Genomic DNA, 12,355 nt, shown 5'->3' on the forward strand with positions numbered 1-12,355 from the left:
CTCATTGTAGTTTTGATTTGCATTTCTCTAATGATTATTGATGTTGAGCATCCTTTCATGTGTTTGTTGGCAATCTGTATATCTTCTTTGGAGAAATGTCTGTTTAGGTCTTCTGCCCATTTTTGGATTGGGTTGTTTGTTTTTTGATATTGATGTGCATGAGCTGCTTGTATATTTTGGAGATTAATGATAGTGTCTGGAGTTACATTTAGGTCTTTAATCCATTTTGAGTTTATTTTTGTGTATGGTGTTAGGGAGTGTTCTAATTTCATTCTTTTACATGTAGCTGTCCAGTTTTCCCAGCACCACTTACTGAAGAGGCTGTCTTTTCTCCATTGTATATTCTTGCCTCCTTTGTCATACATTAGTCGACTGTACGTGCGTGGATTTATCTCTGGACTTTCTATCCTGTTCCATTGATGTATATTTCTGTTTTTGTGCTAGTACCATACAGTCTTGATTACTGTAGCTTTGTAGTATAGTCTGAAGTCCGGGAGCCTTATTCCTCCAGCTCCGTTTGTCTTTCTCAAGATTGCTTTGGTTATTCGGGGTCTTTTGTGTTTCTATATAGGTTGTGAAATTTTTTGTTCTAGTTCTGTGAAAAATGCCATTGGTAGTTTGATAGGGATTGCTTTGAATCTGTAGATTGCTTTGAGTAGTCTAGTCATTTTCACAATGTTGATTCTTCCATTCCAAGAACATGGTATATCTCTCCATCTGTCGGTATCATCTTTAATTTCTTTCATCAGTGTCTTATCTGTTGGTATCATCTTTAATTTCTTTCATCAGTGTCTTATAGTTTTCTGCATACAGGTCTTTTGTCTCCTTAGGTAGGTTTATTCCTAGGTATTTTATTCTTTTTGTTGCAGTGGTAATGGGAGTGTTTCCTTAATTTCTTTTTCAGATTTTTCATCATTAGTGTATGGGAATGCAAGAGATTTCTGTGCATTAATTTTGTATCTTGCTACTTTACCAAATTCATTGAGTAGCTCTAGTAGTTTTCTGGTAGCATCTTTAGGATTCTCTGTGTATAGTATATTTTTTAAAGTTTTTAAAATTTGCTCTTTCCATTTTAATCTTCAGTCTATTTTAATTTGTTTTCATTTTCCTGCTGAAGGTTTTTTTCTTGAAGTCTATTTTGTCTCAGTGCTAATACTGCTACTTTTTCTTTTTGCTTCTGTTTTCCTGCTGTATCTGTTCTCATCCTTTTACTTTGTTTTCCTTTGTCCTTATGTTTTAGATGTTTCTTTATACAGATGGAGTGTATCTAGATTTTTTTTAAAAATCCATTCTGATAATCTTTTAACTAGAGAATTTCATTTTTTCTCCTCTTTTTACTTTAATCTTCCTTAAGTGAGTACCCAGATTTTTTTTGTTAATAAATTTATTCATTTATTTATTTATTTTTGGCTGCATTGGGTCTGTGTTGCTGCGCACAGGCTTTTTCTAGCCATGGAGAGCGGGGGCTACTCTTCGTTGCGGTGTGTGGGCTTCTTATTGCGGTGGCTTCTCTTGTTGCAGAGCACGGGCTCTAGGCACGCAGGCTTCAGTAGTTGTGACTCGAGGGTTCTAGAGCGCAGGCTCAGTAGTTGTGGCGCATGGGCTTAGTTCCTCCGTGGCATGTGAGATCTTCCTGGACCAGGGATTGAACCTGTGTCCCCTGCATTGGCAGGTGGATTCTTAACCACTGCGCCACCAGGGAAATTCCTTAGCTATTCTTAACATTAGAAGTCTTTTTTCCCCCACAGCCCTCTTTCTCACCCCTGATAGGTTCTAGAAAGCTTGTCAACACACCTGCTAATCAGCAGCATGAACCTGCCAGCCCAGCATCTTCAGAGGGTCAGAGCTTTCTCCGCATTCTGGTATCCACATACAGATAGCATATATCTAGATTTTTTTAAAAATTCATTCTGATAATCTGTCTTTTAACTAGAGAATTTCATTTTTCTCTCCTTTTCTTACTTTAATCTTCCTTAAGTGAGTATCCAGATTTTTAAAAATAATACATTTTTAACTTAAAGTTCAAATGTAAACCTGAATAATACAGGGATCATCGAATGTTATGTTACCCTTTGCTTTCTGCCAATTCATGCCATTGTTGTTCAGTTTTTTAGTTTTTGTGTTTCTCAGTTTAGCACCACAAATTATACTTTGTTTTATTCAGTAAGTAGATGCTTATAATATATGTCCGTATTTTACCAATTCGTTTGCTTGTTCCACTCCTTCCTTCTGGGGTTGTTTTCCTTTCTCCTAATGTAAATATGTCCATTAAAAGTTTATGTAGGGATTCTAAAAACTCTCAAATTTTATTTGTCTGAATTTGCCTTTGTTCGTGAACGTTAGTTTTGACTCGTGTAAGAGTTCAGGTTGAGGGTTGGCAAACTGTTTTTTAAGGGGCCAATAGTAAATAGTTGGAGCTTCATGGGCCATATATTCTCTGTCACAAGTAAATCAACTATGCAGTTGTAGAGCGGAAGCAACTATAGGCAATATGTAAACACATGAGTGTGACTGTTGTGATAAAATTTTGGTTGTAGACACTGAAGTTTGAATTTTATATAATTTTCATGTGTTATAAAATACTGTTAAAATTTTTTTTAACCATGAAAAATAAAAAAATTATTCTTAGCTTGTGGACCACATAAACATAGGCTGTATCTGACCTGTGAGCCGTAGTTTGCTGATCTCATGTCTAGGTTAATATTCATTTTACTTAGTACTTTACTCTTGGGGATAGTTATTCTTTTTTTTTTTTTTTTTTTTAACATCTTTATTGGAGTATAACTGTTTTACAATAGTGTGTTAGTTTCTCCTTTACAACAAAGTGAATCAGTTATACATATACATATGTTCCCATATCTCTTCCCTCGTGCGTCTCCCTCCCTCCCACCCTCCCTATCCCACCCCTCTCATGGTCACAAAGCACAGAGGTGATCTCCCTGTGCTATGCGGCAGCTTCCCACTAGCTATCTAATTTACATTTGGTAGTGCACATATGTCCCTGCCACTCTCTCACTTCGTCACAGCTTACCCTTCCCCCTCCCCATGTCCTCAAGTCCATGCTCTAGTAGGTCTGTGTTTTATTCCCGTACTACCACTAATCTCTTCATGACATTTTTTTTAATAGTTATTCTTATAATGCCATATGATATTATCTTCCATTTTTAATTGTTGAGAAGTCAGCTGTCAATCTAACTATCCTTTTGTTGCAGGTAATCTGGTGATATTATTTTTCTTTGGTTATTTTTAAGAACTTATTATTGTCCCTGTGCAGGTCCCTATGATGTATCTAAAGTGTGGATTTATTTTCATTTAACTTGGTTAGAATTGGTTGAACATTCAGAATCTAAAGATTAGTGTGTCTCATTACTTCTGGAAATGTTCAGCCATTATTTTTGCTTATATCATACCTTATCATATATAACATGGGAGGTAAATAAAGGAAAAATTCATTTGAAGATTTTCTGCGAGGTTATAGTACAGTATAGTATCTATAATATTAAATAATGCCCCTTTTAAAATACTCCCTCCTAGAACTGAGTGCTAGACCATCTCTGTAGATAACCTCATAAGCTTCCTCTTATCAAAATTATCACTTTTTTGGTTGGCTGCTAAGAAGTATAGCATTAAGTATAATACTAATATGTTGACATTAATTTGTATACCTTATATCATGTATTATAATAAGTATATATTGTAAGTAATTATATATTATAAATATGCATTATACATTATTAATAGTTTGGACAGCAAAAGTATGACCTGGTATTTGTTTTTTAAACCATATTCAAATAATTCTTTGTACATGTATGCAGGTAATGGATTACTTGCATGATTGGAGAGCTATTGATTATTGTTATTTGAATGCTTCTTTAAGCTGGCAAGATTTATGGTGGTGTTTTAACAGACTTCTTTCATTTCAGAGAACTCAGTTTCCTGCATCTGCTGAATCTCTAAAACCCCGGCTGAAAAAAGGTCTGTATATAATTTCATTTTGTGTGTATATTTGCACAATTTCTCTGTTGTATTGATTCTTCTATCCTGTATCCACTAGAGCTTTTAAAAATGATTGTTGGGAAAAGCAGTAGTCTGAATGTTCTGCCATATCTAGCTTATATTTTGTGAAGTTGTTAGATATTATGGGATTGATTTTACCTATAAATACGTTTGTTTATTTATTTATTTGGTTATGCTGGGTCTTAGTTGCGGCAGGTGGGCTCCTTAGTTGTGGCATGCAAACTCTTAGTTGTGGCATGCATGTGGGATCTAGTTCCATGACCGGGGATGGAACCAGGGCCCCTGCATTGGGAGCGTGAAGTCTTATCCACTGTGCCACCAGGGAAGCCCCTAACTGTAAATATGTTTAAATGGAGTTTTATTATTATATAAATATGTACTAATTTTCTACTTGTGGAAAAACCACTCTAAAGTTCCTATAGTACATATCAGGCCTCAAATAATCTCATATATACATATGTTAAATAAGTGTGAGGTTTTATAAAAATTGAGTCTGGGAAGCCTAACTAGGTGAGGGACCTATATTGTAAAGAACTGCCTTTAACAATACGATACAGAGATAATTCCCTGACAGTCCAATTGTTAGGACTCGGTGCTTTCACTGCCGGGGGCCTGGGTTTGATTCCTGATCGGGGGACTAAGATGCCATGCGGTGCAGCCAAAAAAATTTTTTTTAATAAAATAAAATCCAATAGAGATATATATTTTATATAGAGGAATAGGATTTCTTCATTTGTTAACCTATGAAGTCTTAGGAGGGTTTGCATCAAGTTGTCAGTGACTATACTGGATGTTCTTCCATGTCTAAAGGACTGGATGTCCTCGCTACTTGCCAGGCATTGGAAAATACCTGAACTTTTTGTTTAGCAGGAGAGACCATCTGTTTTATTATTTATTCATTTATTTATTATTTGCTAGATGAGGAAACCATGGAAGGGGCGTGACTTGCCCAGGGTCCTGTGTGTTGCTCTTGTTTGCATACCTGAGCACCAGGCTATATGCCCTTCTGCAGCATGTGTTTTCCTGTTGTATGCTAAGAGTTTTAAAGTTGATTTTGTCAATAAAGTGTTTATTTGGGGCATTTCAGTTATACTTTGAAATTATAATACAAGTTGTTGGAAAATATTAACTTTCAGGAATATACTTTCAAAGAGTTTTTTAGGAAAACACTGCAAAGAGCAGTACATGTACAATTTAGATTATTTGTGAAATTTGGATGAATTCTGCCAATGTCTAACATCATCGTTAATCATTTAAACACCATTTCTGCACATGAGAATCATCTTGCTGTGGTATCTGTCATTTCATTTCATCACCAGAGTGATTTGGCTAGTCTGGTGGTGGGGCTTGTGGGTATTGTAATCATCTCTCCAATGTTCTTTCCATACTTCCTCCAGGGTCAAACCCTGTGGTTCAGTTGACTCTCAGTCCAGGAGAGTTGTAATTAGTATACACCAATCAAGAACTGACCCATGCCCAATTCAGGCTAATGAGATAAAAACTTTACAGCTCTGGGGAGAAGGGGCACATTTGACAAGATGCTATAAAATGTAACAGTGCTGTAACGCCCTTTCCAATAATTTCTTTCTCCCTTCCCCACTGCAGAGCAACCACTGACTTCTAGTATTAAAGTTTAGTTTTCCCTGTTCCTGAACCCCTCATACATGTGAGTACTTAGCAGGTTCCAGGACCAGTGATAGGTATTTGCAATACACAGATAAATAGGGCATGGATTCTGCCCTCAGGGAATTGACAGTCTTCAGGGCATAGAAAATAAAGGTGTATGATTAAAGTATAGTGTATACTCTGTAGGTCCTTCCTTCTGAAGGTTAAACATTTCCAGTTTCTTCAACTCTTTTCATATAAAATGTTTAGAACTCTTTTGCCATTATTACTTTGGTTCTGTAGTGAAATTCATTGGCCCTCTTGGAAGTATTAGAGTTCAGGACTAGGTAGAGTATTCCAGGTATTGTGTGAACAGGGCCAAGTGTAATATCTGGAAGATAAAATCTGTTCATCTGGATCTTTCATTTCTGTTAGTCCAACTCAAGGTTGCATTGCCTTTTGGGCAACCATTTTACACATTTGCAATACCACTGTATTGCACAGTGCCAGGGGTATGATTCGTGTAGAACACAAAGACTGCAATATAAATGATGCCTTTGGAATTGTGCAAGGTGGTGACACAGGCATGAAAATGTCAAGGGTATAACCCGTTCTTATCCTGCTCTCGATTTCTAGCTTCCATGACCCAAGATTTTATCTATTGAATCACATTGATTGAGTTTTGGAATGTTGTGTCAGCCTTGCATTTCTGGCATAAGCTCCACATGGTCATGGTGTATTAAACTTTTTATATATTGCTGGATTCGGTTTGCTAATGTTTTGTTAAGGATTTTTGCATCTGTATTTATGAGGGATGTTGGTCTATAGTTTTCTTTTTTTGCGATGCTTTTGTCTGTTTTTGGTATCAGGGCTATGCTGGCCTTAAAACGAGTTGGGAACTAGTCCCTCGTCTAGTTTCTGGAAAATTTTGTATAGAATTGGTGTTATTTCTTTTCTTAAATATTTGCTAAAATGTTGACAGTGAAGCTGTCTGGGTCTGGATTTTTTTGCTGTTGTTGGAAGGTTTTTAAGTACAAACTAAATTTCTTTAATAGATGTGGGACTATTCAGGATATATATTTCTTTAGAGACTGCTTTGATAATGTTTCTCTTTCAAAGAAATTTGTCCATTTCATCTCAGTTATTAAATTTATTGGCATAAAATTCATAATACTCCTTTATTTTCCTTTTAATGTCTAGGATGTATAGTGATGTTACCTCTGTTGTTCCTGAATTTAGTAATTCTTTTTTTCCTTGATCAGTCTGGTTAGAGGTTTATACATTTTATTGATCTTTTCCAAGAACCAGCTTTTGATTTTATTATTTTTTCTCTTGCTTTTTTTGTTTCAATTTCATTGATTTTTGGCTCTTATCTAATATTTTCTTGCATTAATTTGCTCTTTTTTTTTCAGTTTCTTGAGAAATTTCCTCTGTTCATACTTTGGTGAGAGCTTTTTCACCATGAATGGTTGTGAAATTTTATAAAATGCTTTTTCTGCATCAACTGAGATGATCATATGGTTTTTCTGTATTTTTTGTAACACTACCCACTTAATTAAATTTTCACTTTTTAAACAGCTTAATTGAAAAATCACTCATGACAAGTGTATCATCTCTACCTCACTTTTTAACAGTTGAATTCCATTGTATGATAACTTATATTTAACCCCTCCTCTATTTTTTCCAACTTTTCAGTTTTATTTTTGGTTTATTTTTTATCAAGGTAACATTGGTGTATAACATTATATACGTTTCATGTGTGCAACATATTTCTACTTCTGTATACACTACAGCGTGCTTACCACCAAAAATTTATTTTTTATCCCTCACCATACAGTTGATCCTGTTTACCCATTTCTTCCTCTTCTGCCCCGCTTCCTGCCTCTCTGGTAGCCACTACTTTGTTCTCTGTATCTATGTGTTTGTTTGACTTAGTTTGTTCATTTATTTAGTTTTTGTTTTGTTTTTTATACTACACATATGAATGAAATCATACAGGATTTGTCTTTCTTCGTCTGACTGATTTCACTTAGCATAATACCATCAAGATCCGTCCATTTTGTCTTCTTTTTTTTTAAGATTAATTTATTATTTATTTTATTTATTTTTGGCTGCGTCGGGTCTTAGTTGTGGCACCCAGGATCTTCGTTGAGGCGTGTGGGATCTTTCGTTGCGGCATGTGGGCTCTTCCTTGTGGTGCGCAGGCTTCCCTCTAGTTGTGCCATGCAGGTTTTTCTCTTCTCTAGTTGTGGCACGCAGGCTCCAGGGTGCATGGGCTCTGTAGTTGTGGCATGCAGGTTCCAGAGCACGTGGGCTCTGTAGTTTGCAGCATGCGGGCTCTTGTTGAGGCACGCGAGCTCATTATTTGTGGCGTGTTGGCCCAGCTCGCTTGCGGCATGTGGCACCCCAGTTCCCTGACCAGGGATTGAACCCGAGTCCCCCACATTGTAAGGTGGACTCTTTACTACTGGACCACCAGGGAAGTCCCCATGTTGTCTTAAATGGCAAGATTTTGTCTTTTCTATGGCTAAGTAGTATTCCATTGTATATATATGCCACATCTTCTTTATCCATTGATCATCATGTAGTTTCTCTTGTCATTGATTTAGTGAATTGCTTTGATCAGTTGGTTTGTTTTGTTTTATTTTGTTTTGTCCATGCTGCGCAGCATGCAGCAGGGATCTTATTTCTCCAACCAGGATCAAACTTATGCCCCTCGCAGTGGAAGTGTGGAGCCCTAACCACAGGGCTGCTAGGGAATTCCCCTTTCATCAGTTTATTAAATTTTTTTAAAAAATTTTATTTTTTATCTCATTTTTTGGCCACGCAGCATAACATGTGGGATCTTAATTCCTCAACCAGGGATCGAACCCGCACCCACTGCATTGGAAGAGTGGAGTCCTAACCACTGGACTGCCAGAGAAGTCCCTTGATCAGTTTTTTAATACTGAACCAGCCTTGCATTCTTGTGATAAAGCCAGTTCAGATATGGTGTAGTTTTCTTATTATTTATTATTGGATTTGATTTTCTAAAATTTTGTTAGGAACTTTTGCGTCAGTGTTCCTGAAGTATATCAGCATATAGTTTTCTTTTCATATAATATTTTTGTTTGATTTTGGTGTAGGGTAATACTGACCACCTTATAAATGATTTGGAATGTAGTCTCTGCTCTTTAATTTCCTGGAAAAGTCTGTGGAGAATTGACTAATTTTGTCCTTAAATATTTATTGCAGTGCCCCCATGAAGCCAGCTGGTCCTGGAGTTTTCTTTGTATTAAGTCTCTTTAATAGATATAGGGCTGAATATGTTATCTATTTCTTCTTGATTATGCTTTGGTAGTTTATGTTCTTCAAGGAATTTTTCTATTTTATCTAAGTTGTCAAATTTATTGGCATGAAGTTCACAATTTTATCTAACTGATCTGATATTAAAGATACTGTAAAGCCTCTGTAATTAAAAGAGTATAGTACTGGTACATGAAAAGAAGAGAGACCAGTGCGGTAGAACAGGGAATGTCCAGAAAGAGACTCAAATACATTTGGCAGTTTAGTATATGATAAAGTATATGGCTTCTCAAATTACTGGAGTTAAAGATGTACTTTTTAATAAATGGTGCTGGGACAACTCAGTAGCCATTTTGATAAATAAAAAATTAGACATACACTAGAATAAACTCCAAATGGATCAGAGATCTAATCTAAAAGGAAAATTCATAACCATGCAAGTATTAAAAGAAATACTTTTACCAGAGTATTTTACCAGAGGTAAAATTACCAGAGGCAGTAAAAGTTGATAAATATGACTTCACAGTGAATTTTTTATGTGTGGCAAAAGGCACAATAAGGAAAGACAAAAGAGAAATAACATTCTAGGTGAACATATTTGCAACATATATCACAGGTAAATGGCTAAAATCACTAACATATAAAGAACTCTTATAACTTGGGGATAGGGTTGGTGGGAAGGAGACCAAAACGTGCAAAAGAAAAATGGATAAAGCATAATCAGAATTTACACATACACACACACACGATATAAATTTATAGTAACATAAAATATTTACACATATACACACACAGGATATAAATCTATAGTAATATACCATTTCTAACTATCAGGATGGCTAAAATTAAGATATATGAGTACATGTTCAATGTACTCAGGAAACAAGCACTGTCTTATATTGTTGGTGGGAATATAAATTGTTACAGCTGTTGTGGAAGAGAATTTGGAAATATCCAATAAAACTCCATAATTACATTTCTAGGACTTCACCTTGAAGATACATCTCTGACAATAAACAAATGTTTATTCACTACAGTATTGTATGTGATTGTAAAATGTTGGAAACATCTTAAACGTCCATACATAAAAGAGTTCTTGAATAAACTGTAGTATATCCACATAATGGAATACTATACAACTTAAGGAAGATTTTTATTTGATACAAGGTATTTCCAAGTGGTTTTCAAGATAAATTGTATGTTATAAAAAAGCAAAATAGGGCTTCCCTGGTGGCGCAGTGGTTGAGAATCCGCCTGCCGATGCAGGGGACACAGGTCCGTGCCCTGGTCCAGGAAGATCCCACATGCCGCGGAGCGGCTGGGCCCGTGAGCCATGGCCGCTGAGCCTGTGCGTCCAGAACCTGTGCTCTGCAACAGGAGAGGGGAGAGGCCACAACAGTGAGAGGCCCGCGTACTAAAAAAAAAAAAAAAAAAAAAAAAAAAGCAAAATACAAAAAAAAAACCCACGAAATACAAAAGAGTATTTGCCATATGCTACATTTTTATAAAAAAGAAAATGAAATTAAAAATATGTATGAGCTTATTTTTATAAAAAGAAACACCAGAAGGATATTTCAGAAACAAATGGGATTGGCTGTTTACAAAGCCTTGCATGGAAATGCAGTGGAAAGGTTGGAGGATGTAACACTTCTTTGAGTATGTCTTTCTTTGTAGTTCTGAATTTTGAAATCATATATTCATATCAACAAAGATTGGGCAAATAAAAACCTTAAAAATAAAATATAAGCAGAAGCACATATACTGTGGTTTATTGGAGTCAAATTTTCTTATGTTGGAGAAGGGAATTACATAATACAGAAAGGAGTGAGATGAGATCAAACCCTGATGTACTGGATTGGATATGGCAGTTATTAGTGTTGAATACATGGTTTTTAATATAGATATGTAGATTTAAAATATATTTTTTTCTTAATTCTGTCCATTGACAAGGGGTAGCAGCAATGACACCCTAGTAGTAGCAGTGAGTACAGTTAGTGCCCAGATCTTAGTTTCTAGACGCTATTCTGCGGTAAAAGGAACACGGACGGGTTCCTTGGAGAAATGCCTAATTCCATGGCTAAGGCTGGGAACGAACCTGGGACATGTTGCGCCAGAAAGTGAGGAATAGTTTACCTAGTGATGGGTATTTGTTGGAAAGATGCAGGAGTGGGTTTGAAGGGCTTTCACTGGCCAGTGGCCAGTTCTGAAGTGACCGAAGCTTCAAATAATCATAGCAGTGGATTATAACACACTGAATAAAATAAGAATACACCAGTCCCTACTGATATAAATATACTAGTAAATAATAAATGAAGCAAAAGGAAAAACTCTCCCTTATAAAATAGAGTGATAACTAATAAATGTAGAAGGAATGATAGAGTTAGAAAATAACCATTTGGCAACCATCATAGTTACAACTGATTCATGCAAGACTCCTCAATGGATGCTAAAACTAGTGGGTAAAAGTTTGATGAAAAGCAGGATATTTAAGACCAGCATCTTAACCTGGTCCAGTGGTTAAGACGCTGCGCTCCCAATGCAGGGGGCCTGGGTTCGATCCCTGGTCAGGGAACAAGGTTCTGCATGCCATAACTAAGAGCCCACATACTGCAAGTAGAAGAGCCTGCATGCTGCAACTGAAGGTTCCACACGCTGCAACTAAAGATCCCACACGCCACAATGAAGATCCTAAATGCTGCAACTAAGACCTGGCGCAGCCAAATAACAAAATAAATATTAAAAAAAAAAACAGGCTGTTTACATGAGTCTCTAAGTATCTCTCCATAAGATACATTTTGATTATAGTCTAGTAACTTTATAATGGAAAAACCTACCAAATACCACCCTAACCAAGTGATAAAAATTAAACGGTCACAATAATAGGACAAATTGGTATCGTGTGCCTCCTAAATAACTTGTTTGGTATTCCTGCCAAAAATAATACCTTCAGTCTAATCATTAGGAAATAATAGACAAACCCAAACTGAGGGACAGTCTGCAAAATAATTAGCCTGCATCTTCAAAACAGCTGTTGAGAGAGGGCAGACAGCAGAAGCAAGAAGAACTACAATCCTGCAGCCTGTGGAACAAAAACCACATTTACAGAAAGACAAGATGAAAAGGCAAAGGGCTGTGTACCAGATGAAGGAACAAGATAAAACCCCAGAAAAACAACTAAATGAAGTGGAGATAGGCAACCTTCCAGAAAAAGAATTCAGAATAATGATAGTGAAGATGATCCAGGACCTCGGAAAAAGAATGGAGGCAAAGATCGAGAAGATGCAAGAAATGTTTAACAAAGACCTAGAAGAATTAAAGAACAAACAAACAGAGATGAACAATACAATAACTGAAATGAAAACTACACTAGAAGGAATCAATAGCAGAATAACTGAGGCAGAAGAACGGATAAGTGACCTGGAAGACAGAATGGTGGAATTCACTGCTG

The 12,355-nt window shown here is 36.3% G+C and overlaps 1 protein-coding gene across 4 annotated transcripts in view; it reads left to right on the forward strand.

Annotated features, from left to right (window-relative positions):
- BBS4 (Bardet-Biedl syndrome 4) overlaps nucleotides 1-12,355 on the forward strand; it is a 75,114-nt gene that overhangs the window by 20,181 nt on the left and 42,578 nt on the right. For all 4 annotated transcript variants that reach the window (XM_007122105.4, XM_007122106.4, XM_028495023.2 and 1 more), the window contains exon 2: nucleotides 3,924-3,975. In XM_007122105.4, coding sequence (XP_007122167.1) covers nucleotides 3,924-3,975 — 52 coding nt within the window. The remainder of the gene's footprint in view (nucleotides 1-3,923; nucleotides 3,976-12,355) is intronic.

The sequence above is a fragment of the Physeter macrocephalus genome, chromosome 11, assembly GCF_002837175.3.
Source record: "Physeter macrocephalus isolate SW-GA chromosome 11, ASM283717v5, whole genome shotgun sequence".
NCBI lineage: Eukaryota > Metazoa > Chordata > Mammalia > Artiodactyla > Physeteridae > Physeter > Physeter macrocephalus.